Genomic DNA, 19,052 nt, shown 5'->3' on the forward strand with positions numbered 1-19,052 from the left:
CTAACTGAAGGGTTGGTGGTTGGAATCCATCAGCCTCTCCATGGGACAGAGATGTAGCAATCTGCTTCAGTAACGATTACAGACTTGGAAATGTTATGGGGGCAGTTCCGTTTTGTCCTATGGGGTTGCTATGAATTGGAATCGATGGCGCACAACAACAACAGTACAGCTTTGGGCACTATAAAGCTGTTGCCATCAAGTCGATTCCAACTCCTATTGACGCTCTAGGGTTTCCAAAGAGCAGCTGGTGGATTCAAACTGCTGACCTTTTGGTCAGCAGCCGAGCTCTTAACCACTACGCCACCAAGGCTCCCTGGGCACTACAGTAGACACTTAATAAATGGTGAATTTTTTTCTTCCTGTAAGTCTTATGAAATAATCCAGGTTGATTACTTTTTATGTAATTTAATGCTATTTTTAGTGAGACTCTTTTGTAATTGCCAGAGAAGAAAATGTGTTTTGTTTAGATTTGTCGACTGCCTACTGTGACAGGTACTGTTCTTAGATCTTTTCAAGCATTATCGCATTTATTCTTCTCAATTCCATAGGTATGTTATTTATTTTCTTTTACAGATGAGGATACTGGTAATGATACAAAATTTTAATTTGTGTGTTCTTTAAGGCTGATGACTAAATTATAATCAGAACCAAGCATTTTTTAGAAGCTAAAGTACTTATGCAAACCCAAAAAAAAAAAACCAAACCCACTGCCGTTGAGTTGATTCCGACTCATAGCAACCCTGTAGGACAGAGTATAGAACTGCCCCATTGAGTTTCCAAGGAGTGCCTGGCAGATTTGAACTACTGACCTTTTGGTTAGCAGCCATAGCACTTAACCACTATGCCACCAGGGTTTCCACTTATGCAAAAGTAATAAGATTTCAAGTTCTACTTAATAATTTTCTGTTTTTGCTCTATTTTCATTCTAGGTGGTATGGCAGGACTTCAGTCAATGATGAGGCAGTTTCAACAGGGTGCTGCTGGCAATATGAAAGGCATGATGGGATTCAATAATATGTAAAGAAGATGCCTTAATATAAACTGACTCAGTTGATTACATTATTTGCTGAGACCTCAGTTGTTTCCCTCCTTTTTTCAAATGGGGGAAAAAAAAAAAGTATTTTTCTTGCCTGTCTTGACCTTCTTCTTTTATTCTTGTCTTCCTCCCCCACTTTTTTCTTCCTTCTTCCTTCTTTCTTCTTTCCCTCCCTTTGATATAAGGGAGGAATATATGGTGTTTTGGGAAATCATTATATTTTTGCTTTAGATTATCTTCTTTTGTTAGTTTTCACCATCATACACTTAAGTTAAACAAATCATGATGTAAAATTTTAGTACTTAAAAGGTTTTTAATTATCTCAAAGGCCAAGCATTACATTTGTAAACAGTCCTGGTCAGTAGTTACGTGATATCTCAATAAAAGTGCTGTAAAATAAACTTCAAAGTGGTTATAAGTTAAGGGTTGTTAACTTTCTTTATGGTATAAAATTATCAGTGTATCACATAAAAAGTTAAATTAAAAGCCATTACATGTTATTTAAAACTATGCCTGGAAATATAACTTTAATGAAAAGAATGGTAGAATAACTTAACCATGAATATTAGGAATTTTTGTTTAACTTAGAGTGATTAAGATAATTTTGCCATTGAAAATTTTAGTTTGGGAATTTAAATTCAAACTGAGAATTTGGTTACAGTTCATAATACATATGTTTTGTATATAATTTGCATTTTTTTACCTCATATATTTGAAGCCTTAATGGCAATATTTGATTTTTTAAAACCAATTTTGTTATGTTTCTTAAATATCAAGAATTTGCTTGAAGAAGTTGGTATGATTTGATTATATTAGCTAATGTATAGCCCTCCAAATGGGAAGATAATTGCAAATGTTAGGTTGTTACTATTATATATTAAAAACATGAGACAATAACAAGTTGATCTGATTATTGGTTATCTTGAATTCCTGCACAGTTTATTTAGAACAATGGCTTTTAAATAAATTATAGTTAATTGAAAAGACTAGAATAACTCTTATGCCTATTATTGACATCATGAAGATGACAGATACGGTATAGCACTGTATTTTGAACTAGGATGAACTGATCTTTGGCAAAGAACTGATTTATAGTCATATGAGAGAGAGCAGAAGAAATAGCTTAATTTTATGATGTAAATTTATTAGTCATATGTTTTAATAAGGTCTTTTAAGCCAGCTAATCTTTAAAAAATAATTACATAAAGAATGCAACTGGTTTTGTCGGTTTAGGCAATGATTTTATATCCTAATTTTTTTTCACCAGCTATATATTCGAATATCCCTATAAAACATCGTATACCCTGTAAAAATAAGGATCTTATGTTCTGGAGGAATGTCATATAGCAAGGTCCAGATATAGAAATTTGATAATAGAGAGAATATTGTTTACCCGGTAAATTTCTAATAAAACTGATGCATACCTTCTTTTCTGGGTATGCATTTTTGTAATGTCTATCCTCAGAGTACCTTCCTTGCATTTCAATGAAGAAAGGAAGTGAGATACTTGGCCATAATAAACTTTATGGATTCAGGCATAAGTTTTTAATATTTTTGCTCTGAAGCAAACTGTATTTTTCAGAAGCACAGATAACAGCAAGGGAAAAAAAAAATATCCAGGATACCTAGTTCAGGTTCTGTTTCTCTTTTCTCTTGTGTTAAAATGAGAGAATTGGAGATGTTCTCTAAAAGCCTGATCTTGTTAATTCCTTCACTTGACATCCTCAGGTACAAAAGCTGTCCTTCATTTCTCACCGTTTTTATCAAGGTACTGACGTTTGACAGCGTAAGTTTATCTACCAAAATAAAATCCTAAAAAATTTGAACTTTTTATTTTTTACTACTGTTAAAATTGATTCTTTAGCTTCGTGATATCTCATATATTCCCAATCACTAGCTAGTTCTAATAACGTACAACATTGGATTCTTTCTGATTTTTGTTACACTGTTACTTAAATATGTATAAACTTAAAACTGGTTATAACATCCTTAAGCTTATAGTTCTTATGTAATAATAAACCAAAACAAATTTAGAAATTAAATACCAACAAACTACAAAACCAAGAAAGAGCAAATTAACGTTTTCACGTGGTAGATGATAGTGTTCTCCTGAAAGTATTATTTTTGCTGGCATATAAGATGTAAAGGTGTATATATACAATGCATCACAATTTTATAGAGGAATTTTTTTGAAAAAATTAAAATACTTCCATCATGTAGTAAAAGTAATTTTAAAATGTGTAATATAAACCATTATTTTGTTTAATACCAAAAAACCAAAACCAAACCCAGTGCCGTCGAGTCGATTCCGACTCATAGCGACTCTATAGGATTCCGACTCATAGCGACTCTATAGGACAGAGTAGAACTGCTCCGTAGAGTTTCCAAGGAGCGCCTGGTGGATTCGAACTGCCGACCCTTTGGTTAGCAGCCGTAGCACTTAACCACAGGGCCACCAGGGTTTCCAAATACAGTATATTGCAGTGAGAGGAAGTCCTAAGTTCTGACATGCAGTAATATTCTAAGTTTAAATATAAGTATAGTTTTTATTGCTAAAAAGAAATAAAATGTAACAAGTGAATACTGATACATGGGAAGCAAAACACAGAATCTTACTGGAAATAGAGCCCCATATCATTGGTATTAATGTAAATACAAGGAGCCCTGGTGTTTTTTTTTTTTTTTTTTTGGTTGCACAGTGGTTAACCACTTGACTGCTAACCAAAAGAATGGCAGTTCAAACCCCCCTAGAAGCTCCATGGGAGAAAAGACCTGATGATCTGCTCCTGAAAAGAATTACAGCCTAGCAAACCCTATGGGGCAGTTTGACTCTTATCACATTAGGTTGCTGTGAGTCAAAAATTGACTTGATGGCACCTAACAGCAATGTAAAGATAAAATTAATACAACATGAATACTTACATCAGTGAATTCCAAGGGTCTAAAAAAAAAAATCATAGTATAAAATACTAGTAAAAATACCATAGTATAAAACAAATTTAAATTTATTTTACAGATTACTATACATAAATATTTGGTAAAAAACAGGAAAAGTTTTTAAAGTAAAATAGTAAATGTAGTTTTCATTTCATGCTTATGTATGCAGTAAAAGAAAGTATTATTTGAATACAGATTGTAACCAAAGAATTTGAGTTCAAATAAAAACTGCTGTGGCAGTAAAAATCATGGCTAAATAGCAACTAAATCTAAGTATTGATCTCCCTGAAAACCTAACAATAATTTTTAGTAAGGCCATGTAAGTTATTATATCTAAAACCTGAAACACTTTATCATAGCTTGAATCTAGATAATTCTCATTACTGGCATGCACAGGATTAGAAACTTGAGTCATTTTCAAAATTCTGTGCCAAATTCCAGTTACTAAGTTGAATTACCATGCATGTTCAGCTATTGCATTAAGCTTGAAACCTAGTGCCTTCTTTACATCTCACATGTTGGAGGATGAATTTTACTTTACCTCTGTATCAGTTGTGCATCTTGTGGCTTCTTAATTTTTTGTAAAGTAGATATTAATATGATATAAAATTTTGTTGTGATAGTTTTTTTTTCCCCACACTTGGCCACTTTTTTTTTTTCTTTGCCACTTTAGTGTTAAGCAGTTGGCTCACTTAAGATCTAGGCCCTACCCTTCTTGTATTGACTTTTCATCTCTAGTATGGGCACACAGAGTACAAAATAATTTCTAGACACCTTTTTATTTAAGTGAAAATACATCTTGTAAGCTAGTAATTATGGTAAATTTCCTTTGACAATATTAATGTGCTGACTGCCACAGAAGTTCTTTTGAGTTTGGCATACATATGCTAATGTTTGTAATTTTCTCGTTGCTTTTCTCTCTTCCCATTTGAAATCATTTCAAGAGCATATCTTTTAGTTTCGCGTGGCTTGAAAGGTTCTTTCCTTAGCCTAAAACAGTGCATTTCTTGGATCATAATGGAAAATAAATGGATCATAAATGGAAAAACAGCCAAGAAATGCAAAGCAGTACTTCCTCGTAAGAGGGGTAATTCAGATGATCCCAAAAGTAAGAAAATCCTCTAGGTGGGCCTGAGATTCCTCTGACACTGCTGTAGAAGGCTTTTCATTCTCATAGAAAGCGGAAGGAATTTGACTGACTGTGGCATCTTTTTCTTAAGCAAGGTACAATGTAAGTTTGTGTGCCTTTTTCCGGAAAGAGGCCTCATATCTGTATCAAGTGAGGAGAACGTGTAATATCTGCATATGTCCCTATTTTAGGAATCTTGCTCAGTGACCCAAAAGAGGTAAGAGTTGTTATTGGATGTCATGGGCCTACTATTTATGACATTGGGACATCCAAGGGCTCAAAATCTCAGTTCTGGCAGAAGTAGTGCAATAAATATCTACATGGTTGAGACTGCACTTGCTAGGAAATAGAACCTGTTGCCATCGTGTTGATTCCGACTCAGTGACAATTTAAAACAGAGAAGAACTGCCTCAAAAGGTTTCTAAGGCTCCTGATAGGAATTAGAGGGAATGTAAAATCCCCAGTTGAGGTCTGTTCTTAGTTATCTAGTGCTGCTGTAGCAGAAATACCACAAGTGGATGGCTTTAACAAAGAAGGTTTATTCTCATAGTCTGGGAGGCTAGAAGTCAGAATTCAGGGCACCAATTCCAGGGGAATGCTTTTTCTGTCAATTCTAGGGCAAGGTCCTTGTCATCAATCTTCCCCTAATCTGGGAACTTCTCAGTGCAGCAACCCCAGGTCCAAAGGATGTGCTTTTGCTCCCGGTGCTTCTCTTTTGGTGGCATGAGGTCCCTCTCTTCTCTGGTTGCTTCTCTATTTTATATCTCAAAAGAGATTGACTCAAGATACAACTTAATCCTGTAGATTGAGTCCTGCTTCATTAATAAAACTGCCTCTAATCCTGGTTCATTAACATCATAGAATTTACAACACATAGGATAATCAGATCACAAAATGGTGGACAACCACACAATACTAGGAATCATGGCCTAGCCAAGTTGACAGACATTTTGGGGGAACACAATTCAGTCCTCAACAAGGTCTGTCCCTTGATTTTTTGCAATTTCTTCTTGTTAAAAGAATGTCTTGATCATGCCATGACAGGATCCACAAGTTACCAATTAGTTGCCATTGAGTTGATTTTGACTCATGATCTCATGTATGTCAGCGTAGAACTGTAATCCATTGGGTTTTCAGTGGCAGATTTTTTGAAAGTAGATCACCAGGCTTTCCAAGGCACCTCAGGGTGACCTTGAAACTCCAACCTGTCAGCAGCCAAGCATGTTAACTGCACCATCTAGGGAAGACATCTCTAATTGTTACAGTTCTTATATCTTTATAGTATTTGTTTTTTATGTCAGTATTAGAAGATTCAGGGCTCAGCACACTTCAGATTAAGCTACGCAGCTCTTCAACATTGAGATTTCTGGATTTAGGCAGAATATTTCTAAAATATCGAAAAGCTAAAATTTTATGATGAATATCATATAGAAAATTCTTGGAGTTGAATATCGATAGCATATTCTCAACAACAACAACAAAAAATCGGACCAAATTTCTGTTAAGAAAACAAACGTGTTTGTTGTTGTTAGGTGCTATTGAGTCAGTTCTCACACATAGCAACCCTATGTACCACAGAATGAAACTCTGCCTCGTCCTGCGCCATTCTCACAATCATTGCTATGCTTGAGCCCATTGTTGCAGCCACTGTGTCAGTCCATCTCATTGAGGGTCTTTTTCTTTTTCACTGACTCTCTACCTTACCAAGCATAATGTCCTTCTCCAGAGACCGGTCCCTCCTGATAACATGTCTGAAGTATATGAGGTGAAACCTCACTATTTTGCCTTATAAGGATCATTCTGGCTGTACTTCTTTGAAGACAGATTTGTTTGTTCTTCTGGCAGTCCATGGTATATTCAATATTCTTTGCCAACACTGTAATTCAAAGGCATCAGTTCTTCAGTCTTCCTTATTCATTGTCCACCTTTCCCATGCATATGAGGTGACTGAAAATACCATGGCTTGGGTCAGGCACAGCTCAGTCCTCAAGGTGATAGCTTTGCTTTTTAACACTTTAAAGAGGTCATTTGAAGCAGATTTGCCCAATGCAATATGTCATTTGATTTCTTGACTGCTGCTTCCATGACTGTTGATTGTGGATCCAAGTAAAATGAAATTCTTTACAACTTCCATCATTTCTCTGTTTATCATGATATTGATTAGTGGTCCAGTTGTGAGAATTTTTGTTTTCTTCATGTTCAGGTGTAATCCATACTGAAAGCTGTGGTCTTTGATTTTCATCAGTAAGTACTTTCAGCAAACAAGGTTGTGTTAATGAGTCTTCCTCCAATCCTGATGCCACGTTTTTCTTCATATAGTCCAGCTTCTTGGATTATTTGCTCAGCATACAGATTGAATAAATATGGTCAAAGGATACAACCCGACGCACACATTTCCTGATTTTAAACCATGCGGTATCCCCTTATTTTGTTCAAACAGCTGCCTCTTGGTCTATGTACGGGTTACTCATGAGCACAATTAAGTGTTCTGGAATTCTTGTTCTTCAAAATGTTATCCTTAATTTGTTACGATCCACACAGTCGAATGTCTTTGCATACTCAGTAAAATACAGGTAAACATCTTTATGGTATTCTCTGCTTTCAGCCAAGATCCATCTGACATCAGCAATGTTATACTTCATTCCACGTCTTCTGAATCTAGCTTGTTGCTTTTGGTTTTCTTCATTTTCCTCTGCTCTCAACGTACTGGGACCAATAGATGTATCTTAGATAGCCACTCATAAGCTTTCAGGACCCCAGAGGCTACTCACCGAAGTAGGATGTAGAACACTTCCTTTATGAACTATGTTATGCCAGTTGACCTAGGTGTCCCCCGAGACCATGGTCCCTAGCTCTCAGCCCCAGTAACTCAGCCCCTGAAGGTGTTAGGATGTGTTTAGGAAGCTTCTATGACTTTGGTCAAGTTGTGCTGACTTCCCCTATATTGTGTGTTGTCTTTTCCCTTCACCAAAGTTGATACTTGTCTACTATCTAGTTAGTGATTTCCCCTCCCCAGGCCTCTCCTCCCTTGTAACCATGGAAGATTGTTTTTTTCTGTGTGTAAGCCTTTTCTTAGGTTTTTATGATAGTGGCCTCATACAATATTTGTCCTTTTGTGATTACTTACTTCACTCAGCATAATGCCCTCCAGGTTTGTCCATGTTATGAGCTATTTTGCAGATTCATCATTGTTCTTTATTATTGCATAGTATTCCATTGTGTATATATACCATAAGTTATCTATGCATCTGTTTATGGGCACTTAGGTTGTTTTCATCTTTTTGCTATTGTGAATGATGTTGCAGTGGACATGGGTGTGCATATGTCTATTCGTGTGACTGCTCTTATTTCTCTAGGATATATTCCTAGGAGCGGGATTGTTGGATCGTATGGTATTTCTATTTCTAGCTTTTTAAGGAGGTGCCATATTGTTTTCTGTAGTAGTTGTACCATTTTACATTCTACCAGTAGTGTATAAGAGTTCCAATCTCTGCACAGCCTCTCCAACATTTGTTATTTTCTTTTTTTTTTGATTAATGCCAGTAATGTGTGGGTGAGATGCTATTTGATTGTAGTTTTGATTTACATTTCTCTAATGGCTAATGATGGCAAACATTTCTTCATGTGTCTGTTGGCTGCCTGAATGTCTTCTTTGGTGAAGTGTCTGTTCATATCCTTTGCTTATTTGTTAATTGGGTCATTTGTCTTTTTGTTGGTGAGGTGTTGAGGTATTCTATAAATTTTAGAGATTAGACCCTTGTCAAATATGTTGTAGCCAATTTTTTTTTCTCTGTCTGTAGATTCTCTTTTTAGTCATTTGGTGAAGTCTTTTAATGAGCATAGTGTTTAATTTTTAGGAGCTCCCAGTTATCTCGTTTCACTTCTGGTGTTTGTGTTTGTTAGTTATGGTTTGTATGTTATTTATGCCATGTATTAGGGCCCCTAGCGTTGTCCCTATTTTTTCTTTCATGATCTTTATCATTCTAGGTTTTATATTTAGGTCTGATCCATATTGAGGTAGTTTTTGTATGTGGTGTGAAGTCTTGGTTCTGTTTCATTTTTTACAGATGGACATCCAGTTTTGCCAGCACCATTTGTTAAAGAGACTATCTTTTCCCCATTTAATAGACTTTGGCCCTTTGTTAAAAATCACTTGACCATAGGTGGATGGATTTACACCTGGGTTCTTGATTGGTATACAGAATCAATAACCAGGCTATTTTGACTACCGTGGCTATGTAGTATGTTCTGAGATCAGGTAGTGTGATGCCTCTGACTTTGTTGTTCTTCAATAATGCTTTGCTTATCCAGGGCCTCTTTCCTTTCCATATAAAGTTAATGATTAGTTTTTCCATCTTGTTAAAGAATGCTGTTGGTATTTGGATCAGGATTGCATTGTATCTTTAGATCGCTTTGGTTAGGATTGACATTTTCACAATGTTGTGTCTTCCTATCCATAAGCATGCTGTATTTTTGCATTTATGTAGAAGTCTTTTGGTTTCTCACAATACTGTTTTGTAGTTTTCTTTTGTATAGGTCTTTTACGTCCCTGGTTTGCTTTGTTCCTAAGTATTTTATCTTTTTAGGGGCTATTATAAGTAGAATTGTTTTCTTGATTTCCTTTTCAAAGTTCTCTTTTTTGGTACATAGTAATCTGATTTTTGTGCGTTTATCTTGCATGCTACTTGTTTGCTGAATCTATTAGTTCCAGTCATTTTCTTGTGGAATTTTTGGGGTTCTATTTTTTTTATATGTTTAGGATCATAACATCTGTGAATAGGGATAGTTTTACTTCTGCCTTTCCAATTTGGGTGCCCTTTATTTCTTTTACTTGCCTTATTGCTCTAGCTAGGACTTCCAGCACAATATTAAATAGGAGTGTTGATAAAGGTCATCCTTGTCTTGTGCCCATTCTAGGGGGAATGCTTTCAGCCTCTCATTGGGTGCATAGATATTTATTAAGGTTATGTCTTCCTGGTGGATTGTCCCTTTAATCATTATGTAATGTCATTCTTTGTCTTTTATGGGTTGATTTCGCCTTAAAGTCTATTTTATCTGAGATTAGTATTACTACTCCTGACCTTTTTTGGTTACTGTTTGCTTCTATATTTTTTTTTCATCTTGTGTCTTAGTCATCCAGTGCTGCTATAACAAATACCACAAGTGGATGGCTTTAACAAAGAGGAATTTATTCTCTCATAGTCTAGTAGGCTGCAAGTCCAAATTCAGGATGTCAGCTCCAGGGGAAGACTTTCTGTCTTATCGGCTCTGGAGGAAGGTCCTTGTCATCAGTCTTCGTCTGGTTGAGGTGTTTCTCAGCCCAGGGACCCAGGTCCAAAGGATATGCTGTTTTTCTCGCTCTTGATGAGGTCCTCATGTCTCTCTGCTCACTTCTCTTTTTTATATCTCAAAAGAGATTGAGTTGTGACACTATCCAATCTTGTAGATCTCATCAGTATAACTGCCACTAATCCATATCATTAACATCATACTGATGGATTTACAACTCATAGGGAAATCACATCAGATGACACAATGGTAGATAATCATAAAATACTGGGAATCATGACCTAGCCAAGTTGACAGATATTTTGGGGGGACACAATTCAATCCATGACACTTTGATTTTTTTAAATATGTTTATGTATTTGCACCTAAGGCGTGTCTCTTGTAGAAAAGACAGCCTAGTGATAGGTTGTGGTTTTTTGTGTTCTGCCACTCTGTCTCTTTTCACAGGTGCATTTAAGCTATTTATATTCAGTGTGATTATCGACAGGTATGACTTTATTTGCTCTCATATTGTGTTTTTTGTGTGTGATGGTGACACTTTGTTTCTCTTACTTTCCTGTGCTGAGTTCCTTTTGTTTGTGAATCTTCTTTTCTTTTATTCATTATGATAGATTTTGTGTTTACTGAGTCTTTATGTTTTTCTTCTTTTTTATTCTTATGAGTAAGTTTGTGAACTTCCTTTGTGGTTATCTTGAAATTTACCCTTATCTTCCCAAGTTTGAACCAGTACTTTATATCACCTTCATGCCTTCTCCATTTGAAAATTTTATACCTACAGCATTTATTCCCCCTTTTATTGTTTCAACATTGTCATCATTTATAGATTGGTGTCTCTGTTTCCCTGTTTTAAGTCTTTTAGCTTTGGTTTATTATTGAGAGTTCTTTACTTAGGTTGGTATCTGGCTGATGCTGTCCTGTGTTCTAGACTCTGGTTGTTGTCTGATGTTGGTTCTCTAACTGAAGGACTCCCTTTAATATTTCTTGTAAGTTTAGTTTGGTTTTTACAAATTCCCTTAGTTTCTGTTTATTTGGAAATGTCTAATTTCAACATCATATTTGAGAAAGAGTTTTGCAGGATATATTACTTTTGGTTGGCAGTTTTTTGTTTTTTTTTTCTTTCAAGGTTTTATATTTGTCATCCCATTGCCTTCTTGCCTGCATAGTTTCTGCTGAATAATCCGAGTTTGGTCTTATTGTTTCCCCTTTGTAAGTGACTTTGTTTTTCTTGAGCTGGTCTCTGTACTCCTTTTTTTGTCTTTTGTTTTGGCAAGTGTGATTGATTTGTCTTGGTGACTTTGTTTTGGGGTCTATCCTATGTCTATCCTTTTTGGGGTTCATTGAGCATCTTGGATGGTCAACTTTTCGTCTTTCATGATATTTGGTAAAATTTCTGCCAGCAGATCTTCAGCAGTCTTCTCTGTGTTTTCCATTTACTTCTCCTGTTCTGGAACTTCAATCACATGCACATTTTTGCTCTTGATAGTGTTCCATGTAATTCTTAGGTTTTCTTCATTCTTTCCTTTGATTTTTCCTCAAAGTGGCATTCATGGATTTGTCTTCAATCTCACTGATTCTGTCTTCTGTTGTTTCACATTTGCTCCTAAAACCTTCTGTTGAGCTGTCCATTTCTGAAATTTTGTTGTTTATCATCTGGCTTTCTAGTTGCTGTTTTTGTATGATTTATAATGGGTTATTTTGATGTTTTGTTCTTGTATTATTTTCCTGAATTCTTCTACAGCTCTGTGTTTTCCTTGATTTTGGCTATGCTTTTCTCTGTTTTCCATGATTTTGTCTGTTTTTTTTCTGTTTTCCTTGATCTCTTTCTTGTTCTCTTGGAGAGCCTTAAATATTAGCTGTTTGAAGTCCATATCAGGTATTTCCACTGCCTTTTTTTCTACCAGAAGGTCATTGGATTCTTATTTTGGCTACTTGCTGGAACCTTCTTGTTCTACTTTTTTTATGTTTTAATATTGTCTCTCTCTCTCAAAGACATTAAGGTATTATTTTCCTATTTATTGAGTGTATGTTTGTTTTATGTCAAGGCAGTCCAAGTGTGCTTTGCTGCTTACTTGTCTCTGGGCATGATAGCTCTTACCACCTTGTCCAGATGGGCTGGCAGCAGCAGGTAGGGTGAGCCTGCTTTGCTTTACTGGTTTGGTGAAGTGGCTGAGGGCAGACTGTGCAGGTAGTCTGCCTCCTGATGTTGGTCCAGCAGTGTGGGAACACTCACAGCCTCTTGCCAGATAGGCGGGAGTGTCAGGGGGAAGAGGTATGAGCTCCCGTCCTTCCATTCAGCAGCTGGTTGAGTGGCTGGAGGGGAGGGGCAGTGCAGGCCTTGGTGGTGGCAGGCCTGAGCTGGGGACACTGTAGCAGCGGTGGCATGGCAAGGGCCAGCGGAAGAGGGATGGGGTACAGGGCTAGGTGAGGGGGAACAAAGATTAGAAAAGAAAAAAAAAAGGTGTTGCGGGAGTTGTTGGGTTTGGGTAGAGTAGACCTGTGATGTGGTGGGCCAGTGCCTCTCTAGCCAAGGCAGCATAGTGTGGCCCAGCAGAAACAGGTAGAGGTGGGGTATGGAGCTAGGTGGGAGTGAGAAAGAAAAGGAGGAAAGAGAAAAAAATGGTGCAGTGGGAGCTGGTGGGTGGGTGTTGGGGGCATCCAGGCTGGCGGTGGGCCAGTAGCTCTCTACCTGTGGTGGGCCCGTTGGAAAGGGATAGAGGTGGTGTATGGTGCTAGGTGTGAGGGAGAAAGAAAAGGAAAAAAATCACACAGCAAGAGCCGGTGGGTGGGGGCAGGGCATACCCAGGCTGGTGGCGTGGCAGTGTGTCTCTAGCCAAGGTGGTACAGCATGGCCTGGTGAGAAGGGGTACAGGTGGGTTACAGAGGTAGGTAGGAGGGAGAAAGAAAAGGTGGAAAGAGAAACAACAAATAGTAAAAAAAAGAAAAAAATGGTGCAGCAGTAGCCAGTGGGTGAGGGTGGGGTGGACCTTGGCTCTAGCCAAGGTGGTACATTGTGCTCTGGCAGGAAGGGGTAGAGGTGAGGTATGGGCTAGGTGGAAGGAGAAAGAAAAGGAAAAAAGAAAAAAAAGGAAGAAAAATGTCCTGGCAGGAGCCAGTGAATGGGGGCAGTGTAGACCCAGGCTGGTGTGCGCTGGTGTCTCTCTAGCCAAGGTGTTGTGGCATAGCCAAGGTGTTGTGGCATAGCCAAGGTGTTGCGCCACGGGTGAGGTGGGAGGGAGAAAGTAAAGGAGGAAAGGGAAAAAAGAGAAAATGGCACAGCCGCAGTAAGCAGGTGGGGGTGGGGGCTGGTGTCTCTCTAGCCATAGCAGTAAGGTGTGGCCTGGTGGGGAGGGGTAGAGGTGAGGTATGGGCTAGGTGAGAGGGAGAAAGGACAGGAAGAAAGGGAAAAAAATAGTTTGCCAGAAGCAGGTGGGCATGGGCAGAGTAGACCCAAGCTTGTGACAGGCTGGTCTCTCTCTAGACTTGTCTAGCCAAGGTGATGGGGCATAGCCAGACAGGAAAGAGTAGAGGTATGGACTAGGTGGGAGGTACAGAGAAAAAGAGGAAAGGGAAAGAAAATGGTGTGGCATGAGCCAGCTGGTGGGAGTGGGGCAGACCTGGGCCGGTGGTGAGCTGTTGTCTCTCTAAGCAAGGTGCCATGGTGTAGCTCGTCGGAAAGGTATAGGGGTGTGGTGTGGGATATGGGGTTAGGTGAGAAGAATAAAGAGAAAATGAGAAAATAAAAAATATGGCATGGCAGGATCTGGTGGGTGGGGGTGGTGTGGACTTGGGCCGGCTGCCGGCCCATAGCTTTCCAGCCAAGGTGGCTTGGTGTGGCCTGTCAGGAGGTGTGGAGGAGGTGTACAGGGCAGAAGGTTGAGGGGTGGGAAAGCCTGTTTCTCTGGTTACCAGGTACTCTGTCTCCTGTTGGGAGTTCTGTGAATTTGCATTCCTGAACTCCCTGTTCAGGTCCTTGATGGCTATCCTCCAAGATGGTGATGCTGTGCTGTGTTAGTTGGCAGGGGACCTCCACTCCATATCTTGTCTCGTTCTGTTTTCCTTCAGTTTCTTCTTCCGTTCATTGTTTGATCTTTTTCTTTATCCCTTCATTTGATGCTTAAGAGTTCCAGTATTGACATCTGTATCTGTTTCACTTAGATTTTCGGCTCTTCGCTGCATGATGCATCTGTCTAGGGTGCCATGCTAGCTATGCCTCCAAATTTACCTTTTTAACTCCGTATGTACATTAAATGATACATTTAGTCCCCTATTAAAGTCCCCAATTAAGTAGATTAAATGTAATGTAGTGAAACCCATGAGAGCCAGGACTCAGTGGGACTGCCTTGTTGTTCTGGCTCTCACAAGTTTTTGGCTTTTGACGGGGTGCAGTCTTATCACTTTTCTATCACTATTAATGGGAAATATTTACATTTTCTTTCTCTGACATGCTTCTGCCTTACACAGGTTCCGGCTTTCATAGGTTTTACCGTATCTGAATTTATTTTTGTGTTGTCATAGTGATACTACTACTACCTCAAAGACAAGGAAGGAAAGATCTGACTTATTACTTTGTTGCCCACTTTTAGTTGAATAGTGACAGTTTGGAAATGTAAATGCCCAAAGTAAAACCAATAGAATTTCAATGCTTTTATGTTGCTTTGAGTTCATTTGTAATAAACTGCTTTTCAGTTCCATTTGTGTTAAAAATAACCTGTTCATAGAAAATACAGTTCATGCTAGAATGTGGCTTGCATTTTGAATTTTCAGTAAACTAAGAAATAGACTTGTAAACCCTGAGAAGTTCCTCTTCAGAAGTGAAAATTGTAATTTGATCTTTGTCAGTTTGGAAAATAAGATAATGCATTTATAATAATTCCACAAATTTTTAGTAAGATTGTTGCTTACCCTTCTTGCAAGTAATATAGGGAAGAGATTTTGAATACTTCTGATACAGATATCCTTTTTTAATGAAGACCATGAAGTCTTCAACAGTCAACTATTTTTGTTTTCAATTTATTGCAGAGTTTGGTTTCACTGTTTTGGCATGTCCTTGATAATACTACCAGAGAGCATCCAGGTCATGTTACTAACTTATTTAACTCAACACCAAGCTAAACGGACCATATCAGAAGAACATAGAGGATTATGGATTTCTAACTAATTTTTTAAGTTAATGTATAGATGGTTTTCAAATTACCGACTTTTGCTGTTAAGCCTGGTTTTGTTTTTAGCTCATCATAATTATAAGCAGGATAGAAAGTGTACAAAAATACTAGAGGGTAAGGAAAAGACCTTTTGCGTGGGAGAGAAAGAAATACTTAAAGCTGTAAGGGTGTTGGGCCTGCAGGTACCATGTCAGATAACATATGCTAGAAGATTTGTGAATTGGAACAGGCATGAAAATGGAATTTAAAGTATTTTAAATTAACTTCCCCTGGCCAAAATAATTGTGCTTTATTTTTGACTTACAAATTTGTGAATATTTGGGTGAAGACTTTTCATGCTAGAATTGTATAATAAAAAGCCATCTACCTGGAGATGCTCAAACTAGTTTGACATTAAAGTCATGCAATAATCATTACAATCATGATTTTATATGATGGGACATTGGGAAAAATAGGAGAAGTCTGAGATCTTTTACAAAAACAAACCCTAAAACACATAATAAAATGTTCCTCACATTTGTCAAGCTGGAAGCATGCTGCTGCTCTGCTCGCCTTAAGATCTTCTCACTTAACTTTTTCTAGTTATACTTATTTTTGACAAGTGTGAGCAAAATTCACTTTTAGGACTCTTATTTCAAGGGTATTTTTGGAAGGCTCGTATTTCAAGGGCATTTTGCCTGGTCCGTCATAACATCCATGGTAGGAGTGAAGTATGTAGCACTAGCTGTACATTTTACTATGCATTTTTCAGCAACCATATCTCATTACAAGCCTTTGAAGCACACCAAACATTTGTTTTCATTTTACAAGTCTGGATCGAAGGCTCTGGGGGTTGCTTGCCCCAAACGCAGCTGGTAAGTGACTGACCCGAAATTCCGACTCCAGTCATCAGGTACTGGTACAACGCATGACGTCACGGGTGGTGCCAGGTAGTGGCTCAGCCAGCTCTGGATGTGGGCCGGGCCGGAAGCGATGCTGCAGAAGGCACCGCCCCCGCCTCGCTTCGCCCCCCCCCCCCCGCCTCCCTCGGCCCCTCCCCTGAGCCTCTCAGGCCGGTGTGTGCGGCCAACTAGGCTGCGGAGGGAGGGGCACTGGGAGCCGGCCGGGCCTGTGGCGTGGCTGGGCGCGGCGCTAGGCGGCCGCTGCCGGTGAGTGCCATTTCCCGACATCGGGACTTGGTCAGCGACTGGGCGGGGAGGCGGAGGATGGATGTAGGCTTATCGGCCATTACGCTGTATCTCGCCAGCGTCAGCAGCCCTGTGGCGGCGACGACCATGGACCGGGAACCGGTGAGCGGCGTCGAAGGAGGAGAAGCGGACGCAGCCTCCGGGGCTGCGGCCGCCGCGGCGTTCAGAGACACGGCGCCGCAGGTAGGTGGGGCGACCGGAGGCGGTGGCGCCAAGCCGGGGCCGGGGCCGTGGCCGCGGAGCTGCTTCTCTGCCTTATCCGTGGGCTGCCCTTTTGGGCTGCCGGGCCCTTCTCGGAGCAGGCCACCTCCTGGAGGTGCGTTCCGGGGTTCCTCCTCACGATACCCGTCTGCTCTCAGAGAAGCTGGCGAGGGGCGGAGGCCTCCTCCCAGCCCGGGCCGCCCTCACCAGCCCCTTCGATGGCAGCCCCGCAGACTGTGCGGCGGCACGGCTTTCCGGGTCAGCCAGCGTAAGGAGGAGGGTGCGTCCCCGAGAGGCTGCCCTCAGAGTAGCTGGAAGCCAGGTGACGGTGGCTCCAGTCACTTAGCCTCTCCTTGTGCAGACGCCTGACTTGGCACCTGCCTTTTGGTTAGCTAATAGCGACTATTACAGGCTTCATTTCACTTCATCCTCATAACCACCCCTTACTGTGAGTGGTGATATCCCCATTTCACCAGTGAGATAGCTAAGGCTCAGAGCTGCGCTGTCCGGTAGAAATACAATGCGAGGTGCATATGTAATTGTAAGTTTTCTAGTAACCGCATTTAAAAAGTGTTTACAAAGGTGAAATTAATTTTAATATTGTATTTTATTTAACCCAGTATATAAAAATATTTTAACATGTAATTAATATAAAATTATTAATGAGATATTTTACATTCTATTTTTGGTACTGAGTTTTTGAAATCCTGTATTTTACAGTTAAAGTTTATCTCAGTTTGGACTGGCTGCATTTCAGGCGCACATTACTGGACGTTGCCGCAGGTGTTGAGAGTTAGATAAGGTTTAGGGGCTCTTGTTTTCTTTGGGATTTAGTAGTCTAAATTGGTAGTTAAGGATCTTTGGCCAAACATAAACCAGAGACTCCATCAGCCTGAGAGCAGAAGAACTAGATTTATTTTGACCAGCTACCACCAATGGTTACCACCAATGACTGCCCTGACAGGGAACACAACAGAGAGTCCCTGAGGAAGTGGGGAAGAACTCAAATTCCCATAAAAAGACCAGACTTAATGGTCTGAGACGGAAGGAACCTCCAAGGCCATGGCCCCTGGATGCTTCATTAACCCAGAACTAAAACCATTCCTGAAGCACGTTTTTCAGACAAAGTTTAGACTGTAATATAAAACATAAAGCAGTACTCATGAAGAATGTGCTTCTTAGTTCAGGCAGATACACAAGACCAAATGGCCAGCTCCTGTCTGGAGGCAGGATGAGAAGGCAGGAATGGACAGGAACTGGCTGAATGGACACAAGAAACCCAGGTTGGAAAGGGGGAGTGTGCTGTGCAAATAGGGTCACATAACAATAGGTATATAAAATTTTGTATGAGAAATTAACTTGAGCTGTAAACTTTCATCAAAATTAACTTGAGCTGTAAACTTTCATCTAAGGCACAATTTAAAAAACAAAAAAGATCTTTGGCCAAGTAAAACTAATGAAGAAAGCACTTTAGTTGAAACCAGCTCAAGAGTATACAATTTTGGCAATTAAAAACCTCAAGTTACTCCTGTGTAGAAATCTTCCCACCCTCAGTGAGAATTAAGCTCCTTTTTTTTTTTTTTTAAATTGTGATTTAGGTGAAAGTTTACAGAGCAAATTAGTTTCTCATTAAACAGTTAATATACAAATTGTTTTGTGACATTGGTTGCCAACCCCATGATATGTCGACACACTTCCCTTCGGTACCCCAAGTTCCTTGTTTCCAGTTGTCCTGTTTTCCTGTCCCTTCCTTTCTTGTCTTTGCTTTTGGACTGGTATGCCCGTTAGTCTTGTATACATGAGTGGACTAAGCTCTGTTTTTAAGACTAAGTGCCTGAATGTTAGTTAGACATTTCCCTTGAACTACAGACTCCTATAGAATGATTCCTATGTTAGTTATCTAGTGCTGTGATAACAACATAAATGCCACAAGTGGATGACTTTAAAGAACAGAAATTTATTTTCTTACAGTTCTGGGGGCTAAAAGTCCAAATCAGGGTCTTTGCCTTGTTAGCCCTTGGGGTTCCTTGGCTTGTAGATGATCTTCACATGGCATTTGTCTTCCCCTGTGTGTTTGTATCTCTGTGTTTATTCTGGTCTTTTTATAATAC

At 39.4% G+C, this 19,052-nt stretch overlaps 1 protein-coding gene across 3 annotated transcripts in view; it reads left to right on the forward strand.

Annotated features, from left to right (window-relative positions):
- The window catches only part of LOC100667206 (signal recognition particle subunit SRP54), a 91,844-nt gene that overhangs the window by 48,522 nt on the left and 24,270 nt on the right, over positions 1–19,052 (forward strand). The window contains exon 16 of one of the 3 annotated variants that reach the window (XM_003408833.3): positions 930–1,459. The exons of 1 other annotated variant lie outside the window; for it this stretch is intronic. In XM_003408833.3, coding sequence (XP_003408881.1) covers positions 930–1,021 — 92 coding nt within the window. In that variant the 3' untranslated portion in view covers positions 1,022–1,459. Of the gene's footprint in view, positions 1–929; positions 1,460–16,624; positions 16,924–19,052 lie in introns of those variants that run through there. One more of the 3 variants, XM_064292395.1, reaches the window with a different exon arrangement.

This window comes from Loxodonta africana, chromosome 10, assembly GCF_030014295.1.
Source record: "Loxodonta africana isolate mLoxAfr1 chromosome 10, mLoxAfr1.hap2, whole genome shotgun sequence".
NCBI classification, from domain to species: Eukaryota; Metazoa; Chordata; class Mammalia; order Proboscidea; family Elephantidae; genus Loxodonta; species Loxodonta africana.